The sequence below is a fragment of the Natator depressus genome, chromosome 1, assembly GCF_965152275.1.
Source record: "Natator depressus isolate rNatDep1 chromosome 1, rNatDep2.hap1, whole genome shotgun sequence".
Classification (NCBI taxonomy): Eukaryota; Metazoa; Chordata; order Testudines; family Cheloniidae; genus Natator; species Natator depressus.
This window is the reverse complement of record NC_134234.1, coordinates 16,832,654-16,853,008: the sequence shown is the minus strand read 5'-3', so window position 1 is coordinate 16,853,008 and position 20,355 is coordinate 16,832,654. Positions and strand designations below refer to the sequence as shown.

At 39.6% G+C, this 20,355-nt stretch overlaps 1 protein-coding gene across 2 annotated transcripts in view; it reads left to right on the top strand.

Annotated features, from left to right (window-relative positions):
- RSF1 (remodeling and spacing factor 1) overlaps nt 1–20,355 on the top strand; it is a 99,549-nt gene that overhangs the window by 42,599 nt on the left and 36,595 nt on the right. Inside the window, exons 3-7 of one of the 2 annotated variants that reach the window (XM_074955500.1) lie at nt 4,227–4,319; nt 5,650–5,855; nt 7,949–8,103; nt 11,436–13,174; nt 14,875–15,078. In XM_074955500.1, the coding sequence (XP_074811601.1) occupies nt 4,227–4,319; nt 5,650–5,855; nt 7,949–8,103; nt 11,436–13,174; nt 14,875–15,078 (2,397 nt within the window). Of the gene's footprint in view, nt 1–4,226; nt 4,320–5,649; nt 5,856–7,948; nt 8,104–11,435; nt 13,184–14,874; nt 15,079–20,355 lie in introns of both variants that reach the window. The other variant, XM_074955490.1, reaches the window with a different exon arrangement.

Below are 20,355 nucleotides of genomic sequence, written 5' to 3'. Positions count from 1 at the left end.
AGGGATTGTATTCAGAAATTAAATCATTCAAGTGTTTCGCAGCTTAGAACACTTCAGCAAATTTATGAAGATTCCAACTTTCTGGCTCGTCCTGTTCGTCGTCGTCATCTTCGTCTTCTGTAGACAATTTTATCAGTTCCTCTAACTCTTCGTTAGTCAATGTTTCTCTATGGCTCTCAATTAATTCTTCAATTTCTTCCTCAAGGATGTCGACAAAGCCATCACTACCCACTTGCCTGGCCACCTGAACAATGTGTTTCACTTCTTTGTCAATTGTCGGGAAACCCTTAAAATCATTCACACATTCTTTCCATAGGTTTTGCCAACGTGCATTGACTGTTTCAGGCTTGATTGCATCCCTTGCCTGTTTAATATAAGTGATGCAATCGGCAATGTTGAAGGACTTCCAACACTCCATCACATTAAGATTGGGATCAGCATCCATAGCGCTACGTATCCGTGAGAATGTAAGCCTCGTGTACATGGCCTTGAAACAGCGAATCATGCCTTGTTGAGAGGTTGGAGGATGAGGTGGTATTGGGGGGGAGAAAGACTACTTCAAAGTCGTTATGCGCAAACCGGAATGCCACAGGGTGGCGAGGAGCATTGTCTACGATCAGCAACACTTTAAAGTCAAGTCCTTTCTCTTCTAGGTACACCTTGACCTCCAGAATGAAACACTTGTGGAACCAATCCATAAATAATGCTGCCGTCACCCAAGCCTTTTTATTTGATTGCCAGAACACAGGCAGGAGATTTTTGTTCTTGCCTTTTAAGGCACGGGGATTTGCAACCCTGTAGAGCAAGCCCGGCTTTATTAAATGCCCAGCCGCATTGCCACAAAACAACACGGTCACACGGTCTTTAGCTGCTTTGTCGCCAGGGGCTTGTCTTTCTGATTTTGAAGTGAAAGTGCAGATGGGCATTTTTTTCCAGAAGAGCCCACTCTTGTCAGCATTAAAAACTTGCTCCGGAAGATAGCCCTTTTCTTCTATGATTTTCTTTAATTGTTCGGGGCAGGCTTTTACTGCCTCTTCATTGGCAGATGCAGTTTCACCAGTAGTCTGCACGTTTTTGAGGTTGAAGCGGTTCCTAAAACTGTTAAGCCAGCCTTGGCTGGCTTTGAATTCCTTCTCCTCAGAAGGCTGTCCCTCTTCGGCGGGAGGTTTGAACAGCGCATAGAGGCTAAGAGCCTTTTCTCGCATGTGTTACCATCAATAGGCACACGTTTACGGTTCATGTCTTCCAGCCATAAGTTTAATGCCTTTTCAGTCTTCACTAAAGTCTTATCACGCACCTGTCTCATCACCTTAGCAGTTATTGGAGCACTTGATGCCACGGCTTGGTGAATTTCTCTCTCCCGAATCTTGATGGCACGGATGCTAGATTCATTGCGACCATATTTACGCGCCACATTGGAGACCGACATACTGTCTCTCAATAAGTCCAGCACAGCCTGTTTTTCCTCCAGCATTGGAACAGATCGCTGTTTCTTTGGTTGAGCACCAGAGAAAGTAGTTGGCTTGCGTTTCGGGGCCATGTTGTACGAAAAATACGTACAGTATCTTTAAACACTAGAATCACACTCAGTGCGACGAGATGCTCACACTATGAGAGGCACATGGGAACGGAGACAGTCTGAGGGAACAGCAGATGCACGTCTCCCATCTCACGCTCACTCCGGGGCATACGCTCATTGAGTGGAATGGTGGGCGGAATCGCCCGCACTATTTACAGGTATCTTGTTGTTTTTCTTTTTTTTTGCCGAGCGCGTATAGTTGAATTCGCGTAAATTAAATGCGCGTATGATGCGATTCATCTGTAGTCTCTCTGGACCCTTTGACTGTGAAATCTACAGGTTTCCAGTAGGCTGCTTCCACCAGCACTGGTTTGGGATCCAGATGTCTGTGGTCTTCTGAGACTCACCAGCTGTGTGTTTGATTCCTTCCTATGTTTATTGCTTAAAGCAAGCAATTTGAACATGGTGCCAGTAAGTAGCACTTAGATGCCAGTGTAAGGGCCTTAAGAAGTATTTTGGAGAGACCCATATCAGCACCCATTTTACAGATTGGTAGGGTATGGTCATACTTTCACGTGCAGAAATCAGCTGCTTCCTTAAGAAACCAACTCCTGTTGCTGAAGTGCTTGCCAGTTTCAAACTCTCCTTTCGAAAAGGCAGTGGTTCTAGCATACCAGATGTGCTTAAACCCATGACCTCTGTGGAAGGCTTCAGACTGGGTTCTAGCTTTCTTTGGAGTTGAGACTGCATTTATCAGGAATAAGAATAATCTGCTGGTTTTAGTTTATGGAAACTTGGTCATTGTGTTCATGAAAAATGGTTTCAACAGCTCTGATGCCACTGCGTAGTTGCTTGGGCAATTAAAAGGCATTTCCAGTGTTTCTGAAACTTCCCTACTTTGGTTTGAGTGATACATAAAACATAGGAGTTGGTCATGGATGTTTGATGTGTCTTCTCCAATGTTTGTGATATGCAGCATCCCCCAATGATCTTCATGTTTAGAATGTTGAATACAAGAGATAAAGTAGAATGTCATCATTTGTTGGCAATAAACAGTTGTATCTCTTGTTCTAAGTTTTGGCCCATGCATTGGAAGAATGGACAACATAGCTTGTCCTCAAAACAGGCAAACTTGCTGCTGTGCAGAAGTCATTTTTATGAGATGGTACTTTTTTTTTGTTACCACTTTCTGAAGCAACTCATTCAGCATTAGCTAGTGAAGTTTGGGCTCACTTTCAGCAGTGCTGCTCTATCGAAAGCTACATGCTGGATGTGGTTTAGAAGCTTACTTTGCCCTGGGTGCACCCTCTGTTTAACAATAACATCTTGATCAGGAAGATTGATAATTCCCTTAATGCTTTCAAGAGAACTTCTGTTGATTGCAATTTGTTCGGGATGCAGCAGCACTTTGGGCCACTGATTTAAGCATCCATGGTACAACAGTGCCACTTTTAAAACGACCGTCCTTAACATTGTAGTCTCTGGGTATATTTGAGACTACCTTGAACTTTGTTGTAGTGGATACTTACACTAAGATACCGCACACCAACTAGGGATCCCACTATTGTATCTTAAATAAGTAAGCGGCCACTAGTGCCTTTGCTATTATGGGTCCTAGGATGTGAAACTTGCTCCCTCATGACCATTATTTTGACCCTCTCACTTAAAAAAAAATCTAAAACTTATTATCCCAACCCTGTTTTTCCACTGTTGATCCCATATATTCATTCTCCACCACCACCCACTTTCAGTGGTCCATTTAGTCAGTGTTAGTTGTTTATATTTTTAAAGAAGGTCTTTTTATTATGTTTTCAAACACATTTTAAATGGTTTGAGGTATGTGCTCCGAGGACCTCAGCATTTTATATGTAATTACATCATTTTACAACATCGAATGAATGGTAGTCTCACTTACTATTTGTATTACAGTAGCAGTGCCTAGAGGCCACAACTGAGACTGGGATTCCCGTTGTGGGTACGTCTACATTGCATTATAAAACCCACTGCAGCAAGTCTCAGAGCCTGGGTCTGCAGATTCGGGCTCATGCTACGGGGCTAAAAACAGCTAAAAGACGTTGCTTCAGAACCCACACTACATTACAAGCCACAATGTTTACACTGCTGTTTTTGGCCCTGTAGCATGAGCCCAAGTCTGTAGACCCAGGCTCTGAGACTTGCTGCCATGGGTTTTAAAACACAGTGAGACATACCCTGTTTAGTGCTGTACAGATATGTATGAAGCAGTCTCTGCTCCATAGTACTTGTAGTCTAAATAGACATGACAGACAAAGGGAGATGGGAAAAGAAATGGATGCACAGAGGTGAAGTAACTTGTCCAAGGTCACATAGCAAGTCTATGACAGAGTTAGGAATAGAACCTGGGTCTCCTGACTCCCAGTCTAGTGCCCTAGCTGTAGATCATGCTGTCTCTTAAGAGTTGCTCAGAGCTAGGAAAATGGAGGTGATGATAGTCCAGATCCTGGTGATATGGTCTTTCAGGACTTAGTGGAGACATGCCCAGTGCTTGCCTTCCTACACCTGGCTTTATCTCTGGTTTTTGTCTATGGCTTTTTTGCTTACAGAAGTTACACTGTTTATAGATAAAAGTAAACATTGGTATTGCAACAAAATACTCTTCCTCTGTAGAGTTTTCAAGTGACATTCATCCACTAATGCTAGTTAATTTAATATTTTGTTTATCTGACAGATATGCCAAGAGTTCAACAGTACTTGGGCGTGGGAGATGGAGAAGAAAGGATACCTGGAAACAAGTGTTGAATGCAAATTGGGAATTCTGAAGGTAATGTATTTACTATTTTTTTAAATGACCCTTTGAAAACTTATACATTGCAGTAATTAAATGTATTAAATTTGGAGCTGATGTCAGAGCATGTAACAAATAAATATCACCAATCATAGTTGCTGATGGTCTTGTTAATGGGGATAAGCCTCAACTAAATATGGTGTTTTCTATTTGTTTTGTTCGCACTGAAATATATTTGTAGTTACTGTTCTGCCCTTGGAGGGTGTATACCCATGCAGTATTCTTTTTTGTTATGTGCATGAGCTAGTAATGAAGCAATTTTATCTTAAGTGCAATGGTGAGAGATGGGGCTTATCTTCAGCTTTTCAGATCATGAGAAAAGTCAGGAATACCCATGCAGTATTCTTTTTTGTTATGTGCATGAGCTAGTAATGAAGCAATTTTATCTTAAGTGCAATGGTGAGAGATGGGGCTTATCTTCAGCTTTTCAGATCATGAGAAAAGTCAGGAGTAATGAGCCTCATGTGTGATGGCTTAAATTACATGGAGTTTTACTGTAGACTAATATACTAAATAAATAAATATCCACTGTTTAGCTAGGTCATTCACAAAAAAGAAACTTCCATATACATTGCTTTCAGATCTATATAAAATACAGAGGTTAGAGTTTCAATGCTACTTTTAAAAGAGGAAATAGAAACACCATGCTGTGTATGTATGCTTTGGTGGTGGCTTGATTTCATCCTGCTGTAGTAGCTGTTAATGTTTACTGTAGTAGAACCTCAGCCTTGCAAACAGCAGTTATGAACTGACCAGTTAACCACACACCTCATTTGGAATTGGAAGTACACAATCAGACAGCAGCAGAGACAAAAAAGAAAGAAAGCAAACACAGTACAGTACTGTGTTAAATGTAAACTACAAAAAAACAAACAAACCTGGAAAGCAGCATTTTTCTTCTGCATAGTAAAGTTTCAAAGCTGTATTAAGACAATGTTCAATTGTAAACTTTTGAAAGAAAAACAATAACATTTTGTTCAGAGTTACAAACAACCTCCATTCCCAAGGTGTTCGTCACTCTGAGGTTCTACTGTACAGTAAGGATGCCTTCATTCTCCACTGTTTAAAGTTTGCTGTTGAACAGGTTTAATGCCATTCTAAATGGCCACTAACAAGAAATTAAAAACTAATCTCTGATTTACCAAAAGAGTATAATCTGGAGAGGCCTATGCATTGTATCCCCCTTTCTCTAGTTAAGTCACAAAACCAATAAAAGCAGGTATAAAAAGAGAACCCAAATAAATAAGTTTTTTTTGTAGTATCTTGGTGTTCTAAAAAAATTTTTCTACATTGCGATTTTTTTCAGTACCTCTGTGAGTGTCAGTTTGATGACAATCTAAAATTTAAGAATATCATTAATGAAGAGGATGCTGATGCTATGCGTCTGCAGCCAATTGGTCGAGACAAGGATGGTCTAATGTATTGGTACCAGCTGGATCAAGAACATAATGTGAGAATGTATGTAGAAGAACAGGATGACCAGGATGGGTCTTCTTGGAAATGCATTGTCAGGTAATTTTTTTTTTTCTTGTTTGTAACTGCAAATTTTAAATGTGATTTATCTGTGACTATGAAGTTCGGATGTTGACTTCAATAAGTATCCTCTTTTCAGAGAGCAGTATTCCTGTCAATTTAATTCTCTACCTTCAGACGTACACAGTATGTGCACAACTACAATTTATGAAGAAAAGCAGCTTACTTGTTTATGGGATAATAGCCAATGCATATGTCATTTTATGGTTTATAAGAGAAACACCATCTAGAGTTTCAAGAGCACAGTGGTTATAGGGCAGTAAGATCAGGAGGAGAATTGTGCCCCCTGGAGAATGGTTCCACTACGTGCTGACAATGTGCTATCGGGAACATGGAGGAAGACCGTGTTAATTCTCTAACCTCTCATGCTATCGGTCACAAATTAGTAATAGACAACATTATGCTCTCATTAGAATTGCAGGGTTGAGTTCTAGGCTCATACAATGAAAAATAATTCCTTAATCTAGTACAGGAAGCCAAACACAAAAACCTTCTGAAGTCGAACTCAGATCCTGGATGACTAATGATTGAGTAACAGTCTACTAGTAACTGCGGAAATGCAGGGGCTCACTGCTCCTCTGAGTCTCAGTGAGCTCCAGCAGTTTAGCCTGGTGACCTTTTCATGATCTTCTGGACTCAAATTCCTTTCATCATTCTTATTAAAATGAAAGAAAGTGTCTTAGTACTATGTAAATATTTCATTTTCTAACATGTACCTTGTGTACTGTGGCATATTCTCCAAGGAAGAGTCTTTTAATTTTGAATTTATTTATTTAAAATTTTCAGATGACTGATTTTTAATATATTCTCATGTAAAATCTTTATTTAAAAAAAAATCTAGTCAATTCCAAATGTGTTTAAAGCTGGACTCTGATCAAAAGAGAATCAGCATTGAGTAAAATGGTAAACAAATATGGTGAAAGAGATCTCATAAATGCCAAATACTGTCTGTAATTTAAATGATGTGTGTGTATATAGCTATAGCTTTAGCAATTAGGGTTATTGAACAAAAAGTTTAAACTGCAAAGTCAATTCTCAGTGGGTTACATAACATGACCAGTGTTACCACTAAGGAGATTTTAGTAGCTGCTGTGTGTGAATAAAGTAAACACAACAAACCAAATCAGCCAAAAGGTAAACTATGCTCGCCTTGCATCATGCCCCTGGGGACTGCCAGGTAAAAGACAGGCCAAAAATCAAAATAGGATAGGCTTATGCTGAGGGAGCCCTGGCACTATGTATCTCCCGCTGGTAAAACACAGTAATTGTCTCTAAGATCTGAAGTGGTTTTAAAACCACCAAACTCCCCATGCTAAACTTGCGCATGCTTCAAGGCTTTGGTTTTTTGTGTATGTAAAACCGAAATTCCTATCCAAAACAACTTGCTGGGTATTTACTTGAGAGCAGAAATATGAGAGCCCTGACTTCTAGTCCTGTAGTGCAGCATTGCATCCGTTTAACCAGCTCTCAAAACAGATTGTCTGTTACTGCTCTCTGCTTCCTTACTTAAACGTTTTAATTGGTAACTTTATTTTACTTGCTTGAGCATTAATTTCCCCCCATAATCTCTGCATCAGTATAGTAACTAATTTTAAATGTTCAAGTTTTTCTAGCCTTCTGTGTATTGTTTAGGGTGGGATTTTTGAAAGTACTTCAGTGCTTTTTGAAAATCCACTTTTAAATGATATAATTGCTCTTCTGTTTCATGAGTGCTGCACTACAAGGCCTTTCAGTGAGGGAATCTGATAATTGCTGATGGAAAACAGAAAAAATGGGCATTGATGATGATAGGTTAATAATTACAAAACTAATAAACAATATAAGCTCAGATCCAAAGCAGGATGTCTGGAAGGGTCAGCAAGGTAGTTTTAGTTTTACTATAGATAAAATGGCAAGTCGTTTAATCACAAAATGATGGCTATTCTGATTGGACAAAGCCGATCCGCTGGTCTTGTAGTTTGTAATGCAGCATTCATTTAAGCAGGTGGTGTGTTTTGTTTTAGATGGATGGCTTTGGGAAGAGCCAGTAAAGAGCTTTATCAGATAACTTATTTCTTTCCTTTGTCATCCAGAAACCGAAATGAGCTAGCTGAGACGCTTGAACTTTTGAAAGCACAAATCGATCCTGCACTGTTGAAAAAGAACAACCAGCAGGACAGCTCATCACGTGAAAGCCCTAGCATAGAAGATGAAGATAGCAAAAAGGAGGAAGAAATATCTCCACCAGGTTTTCTACCCTCTTTTTACCATTAGAATAGGCCTGGGTTTTTTATTATTATTCTCTGAGCTAAAAATCTCTGATCCATGTATCTAGGATACATTTTAAACCTTTTCACACATCTTAAAATTCAAAATAATTTGGGTGTGTACTTAGTTTACTTTTAAAAAAAACAAAAAAAAACACCCAACAAATTACATCTACAACTTTCCATTATTTTAAAAAATCTTAACTTTGTTTTTGTGGTATTTTGTGTAACACCATTGACACCTGACATTTGCTTTTCTATCCATTATCTTTCTTTCATTTGTCATGCATTAGGTTTCAACCCAGCTTCACGTTTCTAATGGATATGAAACTCCTTCCACCCCCCAAATTTGTGGAGTGGCATAATTGATGTCAAACACCACACCCATAGTTGTGTTGACATTGTCTTTAGCTTTGTATCACAAAATATGGATTTTTCTTCACTTTAGTAATCTATTCTTTAAAATCAAGAGCAACACATCCGCTCAAGATAGTTTAAATTGTTGGATTTAGGTACAGTACTGTCAAGTAGCTTAATCCCAGTGAAGACCTGTGATGAGTTTTGTCTGATAACAAGCCCTTAACTGTGCACATTTTATTTTTCTCACCAGTGAAGAAACATTACTTCATTCCTTACTGCTTTGTCACTGCATATTTCTGATATGTTGCCTAACTTATTTGATGTGTTGGTTTTTTATTAGGAATCAGTTAATGTTAAATGCTTCTCCTTGTAGTAAAAGACCTAATTTTTCAGGTTCAAAGCAATTAAAGGCCTGTCTCCCCTGGGGAATCTGATATTAAAATTGGTTTGCATTTTTTTGGGAAATTTCCACAACGGGGACAGGCTTTCAGGCTCACATTGTGCCCTCAGTTACACCCATGCCAATAGTATTAAAGATAGTGGGTGTTATAGGTGTAACTATGGGCAGAATTTGGCCTAGAGTTCTGGCCTACAAGGGGAAGTATTGCTATTTCATTGACATTCTATGCATGTTCTTCCAAAGAACTGGTAAAGGGAAGAAGCAATTAATACAATGATACTATATTGTGAGGTGCTGTAGAAAAAGTTAAGAAATCTTATTGTACAATTGTATCATTGCTAATATCAATAATTAATACAGAATGTGATCTGTATTGGTTGTTATAAGTTTAATATAACTAAGATATTTTACAATGGCTAAAGTTGCAATTACATTACAAATAAGAGATGATACAATCTCCCCAATCATTGATACTACAGAGTTAATTTCAAGCATTGGTTCAGTAAAAACTGGTCAGACCAGTTTAAGCTACCTAAACTCAGGGCTATTTAGCTGAACCAGTTTTAAAACCTTTTAAAACAGTTCTCCAGTATAGACAAGCACCAAGACCGCATGGTACACCAATCCATCAAAGTTAGCTAATGTCACTACTCATGTTAGGCTAGCATCTGATATGTATTGCTTGTAGAATTTCTAGTGCTAGACAATGGGGTTGTGTCTATACCAGACAATGGAATTACTTGTAGCTGGTTTAAGTACAAACAGTTCAGCACTTAAAACCGTTCCAATTGCACTGCCCTCTGATACCTATCGCACAATCCAAGCACTGCTTTCAGAAACAGTACGTTCTGGGAGATCTTGAAATAACACCCTACCCCCGAATGTACTGTTTGTCCACATCTACACCGGCACTAAATTATTCCATACTAAAACAGTTTAAACTGAACCAGTTCTTAAATCTGCTGAACGTCTACTCAACTCAAATGATATTTTGAGAACTTGTAAACAGCTAACATCCTCTTTGTGAGTGGATGTGAATGCTTTGATGTAGGGAAACTAAATTGGTTCTGAGAATGGAGAATTTGTCTAGCATAGACAAGAATTAGAATGGCTGCTGCCCTCTAATGCTAGAAACTTGAGGGAGAGGCATAGCTGAGGGAGAGTCATAGCTAAGGGAAAAGGGTTGTGAAAGAACAAGGTCAGAGACAAGGGAAGAGGAAGCGGAAAAAGAGTAGACACAGAAAATGCATCCTACTCTTATCTCGGGTAAGCACTGCCTTCAAGAAAGCCACTTGCAGCATTAAGAAGTTACAGGGGAAAGCAGAGTGTAAATCACCTAAGGAAGGAGGAAAATATGGGACTGGACCCTTTGAAATATTGTCCCTGGTTTTGCATTTGTGGGGAGTTGACTTCTCTCTGACTTCTGAAATGAACTAACTTGGTTTTGTTTTTGTTTTTTCTTTCAACGTCCCATGAGTTTCTCCTCACCATTTTATTTTATCCTTCCATACAGTTTCCTGTTTGAATGTGAGTTAAGCTAGCTCTTGGATGCCCCCTCTTCATTTAGAACTAAACCAGCTTTCATCTGGGAAAGGGCTTACATTAGTGCAGGGGGAAAGGAATAACTTGGTGCTGGGATTTATTGCCTTTTGGAATAGGAAGAGCCTTTCAAGTGTGGGAAGATCACAATGAAGAATATGCAGTGCTATTACATCTCATTTTTTGTTGACTTACAATTTCCAGTAGGTATGTGATATACCTCAACTTCTGTGCAAAGACCATACCATCTAACTCTGGGTAGATCTGCTCCCTGCAGTTTTCTCTGACGTACTTGTACTCTGCACTTATTTTGTATGTGTTGGTCCCGTTGAAGTCAACAGGACTTTTGCGTGTGAAATGAATGCAGAATGTTATTTATTATTTGTATTGTGGTAGCACCTAGGAGACCCAGTCATGAACCGTGGCCCCACTAGAGTGCAACAAATCTGGGTGAATTTTGGTTCAGGACATAGTATTGCAGCTTCTCCTCTTCCCTCTGAAACAGAAAAAAATAATAAGTAAACCCTTCTGAAAATATCAGTGTGTATAAACAAGAGTGTGGTTTGGATGTGGACACATCACTTGAAATTCTAGTATAAGGAATTCTGTAAAATATTTTGTTGTAGTGAAATAATTCAAACTGTCAAGTCAGACTTCTTTTAAAAACTAGTGTTTGCAGACCTCGTTCTTAGATTTTATGTACACATACTTTTAGAAAAACTGTACTAAAATTGATTAGGGAGCTAAAAGGTCAGCATAGAAAAGATAGATCTGGGGCTCTGCTGATATTTTCTGTCAAGTTTAGAATTATCTCTGGTTTTTAGTTAAACTGAACTGCCGTTCTGTCCTATTCTTTAGCTAATATTTGTCAATCAGGTGGCAAATGCCAGTGTTAGACCAAACCCTTAATTTCATTAGAGAGGACTCATTTTGATTGTTGTAGGATGCATCTTTTAGCTTTATTTTTTATCCTAGAATTCATCTGGTTATGTTGTTTTGTTTCTATTTTAACAGGAAATGAATTAAAAATAAAAGAAGAAAAGGAGACAGTGGAGGTACAGTCAAAGGAATTGGAAAGCCTTCCTCCACCTACAGTCCCAGCAGATGAAAACATGATGAAAAAGGAGAAAGTGGAAGAAAAGGAAATTATAAAACTGCCAGTCATAGTAAAGCTAGAGAAGCCTTCAGAAAACAATGAGGAAAAGCAGATTACCAAAGAAGAAAGTGATTCTTTTAAAGAAAATGTCAAGCCTGTTAAAGCAGAAGTGAAGGAAAATAAAGTAGAACCAAAAGATTTAAAAGAAGTAAAAAGCAGCACAGATAAAATAACAGTTCATGAGCCTGAGAGATTAGAGTTTTCTGTCAATGTCAAAACCCCTCAAGAAGTTGTGGAGAAATCTGCAGAAGAAAGTGAGAAACTTAAAAATGACCAGCAGGCAAAGATACCACTGAAAAAGCGAGAGATCAAGCTGACAGATGACTATGACAGTCCAGTAAAGGGGTCCTTGTGTAAATGTGTTACTCCAACAAAGGATGTCTTGAAAGAGGAAGGAAAACCAGAGGAGGAGGGTTTTAGACGAGTCCCTACAATCACTGCTTTATGTCCTGATGGGAAATTGCTAGTAAATGGAGAGGTTAGTGGTGAAAAAGTCACCCAAAATAATAAGTCAGAACATTCCATTAGCACAAAGGAAGACAGCAGCAGCTCATCGAAGGAGAAAAATTGCATAAGTGGGGGGAAAATATCAGACTCTTTAAACTCTGTTAGCAAAATTGTGAGAACATGTGAAGATGAGAAAAATGTGCCTACAGCCAAAGAGGTAGCTGCTATGGTCTCTGAGGTTTCTAATCAGAAAGTGCCTTTAAAGGAGGAATCTAGTCCTATGGAAAAAGAGTCCCTCGACAGTATGACTTCTGAGATGGCAATGGAGGACTCCTGGAAAACAGGATACTGCCCCAAGAAACCTGAAGAGAAATTAGCTTTGAAAACTAGGAAGGACAGACGACCACCACTCAAAGAATGTTTAGAAAAGCTGGAAAAGTCCATGAAGACATCCACTCCTAAGGAGCCACCCAAGCTTGATCTAACAGATGAAGAATATTTGAAAAGTAAAAATGAACTGGAGAAGAAATCTGACTCTCCAAAAGCAGCTGAAACACCTCCATCATCTATTCCTCCTGTTCCTTCTGAGAAATCTGCTTCAGAAAAAGAGGGCTCAGATTCCAAAAACATACTTGCTGATGAAAGCAAAGTACAGGAAGGATCAGACTTAAAAAAACAGAAGGAGGAATTTGAAGCTGCCCAGACAGAACCAGATAAACAAGATAATGCCCAAACCTCTAGTGTAGAGGAGTCTTCAGAGACTAAAATGGAATCTGCAGTACAAAAAAGCAAATTTAAATATAAACTGGTTTCTGAAGAGAACATCTGTGTAACAGATAACAAGGAAATAACCTCCGAGAGGCAGAAGGAAGGGATCAAGTTAACCATCAGGATCTCCAGTAGAAAGAAAAAGCCTGATCCACCTCCGAAGACTCAGGACACTGAGCAGAAGGAAGAGGAGGAAGTCAGTGTTGGTCGCACTTTAAGGAGGTCTCCAAGAATATCTAAACCTACTCCAAAAGTGGTGGAGACTCGAGATCAGAAACCTGACAAAAAACGAGGTGAAGAGGAAGAGGAGAAACTGGCAGTGCTGCAAAAGCAAGACCGAAGAGAGGAAGTGAAAAAACAAGAGAAGGAGTCCAATTCTAAAGTGAGCAAGGTAACAGGAGGAGATAGTGGTTTTCGATCTAAGGAGGAGATGGTGGTTTTCGATCTAAGGAAAACACATTTGTGGAGGAATGTTGAGAAGCATGCGATTATGGTCAATTTATGCATGTTACTAGTCCAGTAACTTGGTTAAGGCAGTGACTGATCTGAAAACAGCCCCCAGGAGAGTGCTAAGATTGACTGTGTGATGTATATGTTGATGCTTCGTCAGTTTGATGATGATGGTGGATAGATGGGAACAGGGAAAATGTTAGTGTAAAGTAGTAATGCTATATAGAATTTAACAGGAGTTTTGTTCTTGAGAGTAGCTGAACCACTTTTAGAGGGATTATGAGGGAATCTCTTATGTAGGTTTTATTTTGGGTTCAGAAAGTGTGTTTTGCATGAGAAGTTTGTCTTTCAGGCACAGTTTTAAAGCTTATAGAGTAGAAATCATAGTGAGCTTGCAGGTAGAAGACACGTACATCCTGCTATTAGCCCTGCTGTGACTTTGTGTTCTCTTTGTTTGACCTGTATGTCTTCCTGAAAAGCTAATTAAAATAAATTTAAAAAACAGGAAGATAGAGGCAATATTTTTCTTTTAAAAAGTGCCCTTGTTAAAAGAACAGTGTCAGCTTGAAATCTGGTTAATTTCAAAAATGAATAACTAGTTTTTTTTCAGGTGCTATTCCTGTTCTGAATCTCCGTACTAGCTTTTGTAGTTCTACAAACACCTTTTCCTCGGTTTAAAAAAAGTTTTCTCTCTTCTGTTGCGGTGTGAATAACCTTCACAAACAAAATGAGAAATTGACCTTATAGGGGACAAAGTGAAACTATTATATAGTAAATGCTGTCAAATGCCTTACATAAACTGCAAAAGTACTGAGATTTTTTTCATCTTTCAGTTCTGGTAATAGGTGCTACAAGTAACTATGTTAAAATTGATACGAGTATGGTCTTAAATGGACATAGCTTTTGAAAGACTTAGTGATCTAAATATGTGTAGTGAGATACAAAAATTAATATAATAGAGACTTTTGGGCCTGGTCTCTTTGTATAAAACACACACATGCACACAATCCTCTCAAACATCTTCCTCCTCCAACCCCACAGGCAGAGACCACACGTATTGATGACAGCAATTTATCTCTTACAATATGATGATTCTAAAAGTAAAATAAGTCACATTCTGTAATTTGTTTTTCAAAAAGGAAGCAATGTTAGAAATATATTCTCTTTGGATTGAGGAAAGGCAGCTTCAAAATAAGGTTTTATTGTACTCTGGAGGGGAAAAGTTTACATGTTAAAATTCTCATGTTCACTATGCAAAATTACCTTGTCAGAGTAGAAATTTTAGATTTTGATAGCTCAACAAAGGGGTGGAGTCACATTCTAAGGCTTTGTCCTCACATCTTTTAAACCTCATCTGAAGCATTTTCTTTGCCTATACCCTTTAATTTCTTTTTTTCCTTTAGTTTTAATGAGTTCTGTAAGGATTTTTGGACTCAATGAAAGATCTACTGATTGAAGCTGCTGTATCATGCTATGTTTTCCTCTAGCTATTCTGATTGAAATGAATCCGTTCATTTTAGAGAACATTTACTCAAACTTAAAAGCGATAGTCTTTTTAACTTAGAAAACCCCCAGTGTAAATGACGAGGCAATGTAAGAGCCTTTTGCTGTGTTTTATCTTTGGAACACTAGGCCACACAGAGAAACAAAGTGCGGTGGACAGGTACTCGAACACGTGGCAGGTGGAGATATTCAAGTAATGAAGAAAGCGAGGAGTCTGAGACCGAAGAAAACTCTGAGGAGGAATCTGAGGGGGAAGAGGAAGAAGAAGAACCTGCACCTGCTGATGATGATGAACCATGCAAGAAGTGTGGCCTTCCCAATCACCCTGAGCTAGTATGTTCTTGATCTACAAAATAGTGTGATGGGGGAAAAAACTTCCATTAATCACCCTGAAAGTGATGGTTTTTTAGACTAGTAATGTGTAAAACATAGTTATTTCTGCCATGAGAGAGCTTTCTTCTGAGAGATGTGTAATAGTATTTTACAATAAACAATCCCTCCCTGGGAAAAGTGATATGGCAGGTTTAATAGGTATTAACAGTAAGGGGACATAGATGAGGCTGCAATATGTCCACTATTCATCTTAATACAAACAGGCTTTTAATGCTGTGGGTATGCCTTGATGGCTTGAAGCTAAGATGAAATCTGCTTCCAGCATGGCCCCACTTACATCACTTGTCCTGTCTGCTTTCCAGTCTGGATCTTGCTGACTAACATAATGGTGGCCTGAGTAGGAGGAGGAGGCAGGGTTCAGAATCCAGCTTGATCTCTTCAGCCTTCCCCAACATTTTCTCTCTCTCCTTTCCTCCTACCAGTTCTGAGTCTCAAGCTGGGAAAAGGGAGGTTATATGAGTCATCATTATTCTTGGAGCAATTCTGCGCCAAAAAACTAAAAATTCTGCATACAGTATTTTAAAATCCTGCATATGTTTTTTGTCAAAATAACACAATATAATCATGCCAGTTTCAATTATTTTGGTAATTTATTTCAAAATACCTGTCAACAAGTGTGTCTGTAACAATACAGATGACAAAAAAGATTCAGGAAATGTTTTTTGACAAATAGATTCCTTAGTAGTCATATTAATACAGAACTTTGAGTAATAATTCATTTAAACTACAATACAGAAACATATTTCCCGCACCCCACAGAAGTAGTGCAAAGGCTTGGGGGAGTCAGGGGGAATGGAGGAGCTGAAGGAGAGGGAAGTAATTGCTGGGAAGGAGCCTGGGGGTGAACCTGGAGGGTTGTTGTGGGGAAGAGGGGGAATGTTATAGAGTTGGGGAGCCTTCCCCATGCAGACCCTAGCTGATCCCCTAGTCTCTCTCATTCAGTCAGACACAACTGTCCCTGTCCCCATGCAGAGGTGATGCATGGCGGGGGGGACATGCATATCTCCTCTCCCCTCCCGCCCCCCCCAGGGATTGCTCAACCACATGGTGTGGCCAGCCCCCTCCCTGTGGAGCAGCTGAGCTGGCAAGCTGTGCCAGACAGGGAGAGGCAGAAGCAGGAGGAACAGATGGAATCTGTGGGGAGGGGCTGCTGCTTTCTGGGATGGAGGGGTCCTGCTTTCCTGGAGGGGGGGCTACCTAGGGAGCGAGTGACTTGAGCTGTTCTGGGGTTGTGCCTCCCCTCCCCCACTATCAGCAGGTATGGGTCATCTCTGTCCCCGTGTGTCCCTGCACCCCCACTCAGCCACACCTCCTCGCCATCCCCATGTGTCCCTGTACCCCCATCTGGCCTTGCATCCCTACTTCCATTCAGCCCTTGCCCTAGTCTGTCCCCAGCCACTAGCCCTTCTGAACCCATTCTGACACCATCCCAGGAGCACCATGTGCCCCACTCTGTCTGTCCCCCCCATATCCCGTGCCTCCTCTCCTGGCCCCGTGGGCAGGGCATGGCACTGTGGGGAATGCAGCCTCTCTTCCACCCTATCAGCTGCTGACTGCTACAGTTGGTGAGCCATCTGCCCTCTGTTCTGGTGCCATAGCAGCCTCTGGTGGCAAAAGGCATAACTGCAGCACCTTTCTGGAAGAAAGTATTTTCTGCAGAGAAAAAAAAAAACCTGCATGAGACCTGAATTCTGTGCATGCGCAGTGACGCGGAATTCCCCCAGGAGTAGATCATTCTCTGGCCTCCTTTACTGGGTAAGCTGTGTGATGTTCTTGATCCCTTTGACATCACAGGCAGAGAATTGGGACCATTTACTTGGAACCAAGAGGGAAAAGTGCAAGTTTGTTTCACCCCCTAGGATGTCTTACCTTTTATAGTGTATACTCTGTTATGTTTGTACATAGCACCATGAAGATCTGACCTGATTGAGGCCTCTAGGTTACTAGAATATAACATAAGAATGGCCATAGTGGGTCAGACCAAAGGTCCATCTAGCCCAGCATCCTGCCTTCCGACAGTGGCTAATGCCAGGTGCCCCAGAGGGAATGAACAGAACAGGTAATCATCAAGTGATCCATTCCCTGTCGCCCATTCCCAGCTTCTGGCAAACAGAGGCTAGGGATACCATCCCTGCCCATCCTGGCTAGTAACCATTGATGGACCTATCCACCATGAATTTATCTAGTTCTTTTTTGAACCCTGTTACTGTAATATAAATGAATAAATTACACACACACACACACACACACACACACTATTCTAAACGAACATTAAAGTTGCAAAATCAAGCCACTCAGAAGTTAGGAAAAGGCAAAATTAAGGTTCCCATGCAAACTTAAATGAGCCCCTTTGTATATATGCATTATGGGAGAGTCTTAATTACATGATCACATATTATTTTTCCGCAGGCCCCTTGCCTCATTCAGTGTACAGGATGGATGGTGCTCAATTAATGAGCAGCTATTCAATAATTTGTTTTATCCTCCATTCTTTAATATGTAGCCATAGACCTTATTTACTGCACCCTATTCAAACCCTGCTCAGGAAACAGAATTATTAATTTCTTCATGGACTTTCTATGGCACTCAGACTACATTATATCTGTGTGTTTCACAAATGTTAATTTATTTTCAGAACACCTTGTTAGGAAAGGGGCTATTATCATCACCATTTTATAGATGGGGAGCTAAGGCACGGACAATTTGAGGTTGAAAGTGTCCACTAATTTTGGGTTTCCAATTTCAGACTTCCAAGCACCTGATTTTTCAGAGTATGTAGCATTATATGGTGCTTTGTGTTTAAAGCACAGCTCCCATTGACTTCAATTGTGTCTGTGAGTATTTGTTTCAGAGTAACAGCCGTGTTAGTCTGTATTCGCAAAAAGAAAAGGAGTACTTGTGGCACCTTAGAGACTAACCAATTTATTTGAGCATAAGGAGAGTGGGTTTGTTTGGGGGCGGGGGGGAGAAAACCTGGATTTGTGCTGGAAATGGCCCACCTTGATTATCATACACATTGTAAGGAGAGTGATCACTTTACATAAGCTATTACCAGCAGGAGAGTGGGGTGGGGGGAGAGAAAACCTTTTGTAGTGATAAACACCCATTTTTTTCATGATTTGTGTGTATAAAAACAAACATCTTCTGTATTTTCCACAGTATGCATCCGATGAAGTGAGCTGTAGCTCACGAAAGCTTATGCTCAAATAAATTGGTTAGTCTCTAAGGTGCCACAAGTACTCCTTTTCTTTTTGTGAGTACTTGGCACATCTGCAAATCAGAACCCAGGATCTCAAATTAGGCATGCAGAGGATGAGAAGCACACAGTTAGTGGCCGCCTGTTAAAAGTTGGGTTGAAGTGGCTTGCAGAGCATCACAAAGGAACTCTATGGCAGAGGCAGGGATAGAAACCAATTTTTTACAACAGACTTCAGAGCCTTAACCATGAAATCATCCTTTCTCTTCCTGTAGTCCCCTTCCTCATTTGCTACACACCTTCCAACTTCTGCAAGAAATGAGGCAGGGATCCTGTGATAAATAAATATGTAATTAAAGACTTTATCATAAATACAAGAGTAGCAAATTAAAGTTTGGTAAGCAACCCCTAATTCTGGCATTTCCTAACTTTTGAGTGCTTGCCTTCACAGCCTTAATTTTCCTCGAATGTAGCTTTTTGGCATGTAATATTCACTTTAATTGCAGACTGAAGTTAGAACACTTTCTTTCTCCACGATAAACTGAATAAAAAGAAACTATCAGGCTTCTCACCTGGTTCACTCTTGCTTTGTTTTTAAAAATCGGTTTGGATATTTATGAAGTAAGTGCACAATCAAGTAGTTTGAAAACTACTTGCAGCCCAGTATAAAAAACAAGTGCTCGGAAATCATCCAGCTTGGTGCCATTTAATGTGTAATAAAGTCCAGGCCCATAAAGGACCAGACCCAGAATGTAAACATTAAAAACATCTTTTATGTGAAATTTTAAATAAGACAGTTATGACTTATCCTGAATTTAAAACTCCAGGCAGTTTGGTGATGAAACATTGGGTTTTATATTCTGGATATGTCCTTTGGAATAATAAGGGTTGATTACTTTTTTCCCCCTAAATAAGCCATGGGCAACAATCTGTGTGTCTTTTAGAGGTCATTACTTTTTCTTTAACTCGAATGACATGGGGTTTACTGTGCGTGAACAGTAAAAGAAAACTCCAGTGTAATATACGATCCTCTGATGATTACTTGAATAATTCACCAAAAAGCTAGGTCTTACATATAACAAAGAATGAATTAAATAGGAAGCTACAATATGGGGTATCTGAGAATGCAGGGTAGGACTTAAGAGAAACCGAGAACCCATTTGTGTGGATAGGAAAGGAAATGTAAGGGGTAAGATTTCAGAAAACCCACTGCTATGTTCAGCTTTGAAAGTCCTTGCTCTTCCATGTGGAAGCAGCAATCCTAGTCTCAATCTCCATCATCTGTCTAGAATGCTTGCTGAGAAGTATCATCATTTGCAGCTTCATCTGAGGCCATTCTCATTTGTGAAGGTAATGTGACAAGTGTTTCCTAAAAACTGTTCTAGAGATCCATTTTGAATAAGTATATGTTCATATACAGTAAATTAACTATTTAAGGATCATAACTTATCACTGGAGTTTTCCTTTATATTTTTTCAATATTATAAGATGCTGAATATTACAATATTTTAAATGGAATAGAATTTATAAGAAAAGTATAGCCTGAATATCAGGAAAGACTTCCTGACCTCGAGTTTCTTTAGAAGTGGCATTATCTGCTCAGTGAAGTGTTGAAAACCCCATTGCTTGAGATGCTTACCACTAAATTGAACAAAGGACTAGATAAAACGCTATAGAGAATAGTCTTCTATCTCTAATTTCTACAGTTCTGATTTAACAACACTTGCCACTCAACTTTAACATTTATATTTATCTGGCAAATCAAAATGCTCACTCCTGCCATTAATCCACAAAGTAAGCGTTCTTTTAGTTATGTGACAGACATGCCAGCATGGTTGAGCCCACTTTAGTAGCTCCTTGAATGATTTGTAAACTCCAGTGGATGAGCACGCAATTCACATCAACTTTGCCATCTCCTGTTTGATGGAAAAGAGGCATCTAGGGTTTATCCTGATAAATCAGTATGCATTTTAACATTGTGTGTTCACCTATGATTCTAGGCAATCCAGATAGGGTTTGTT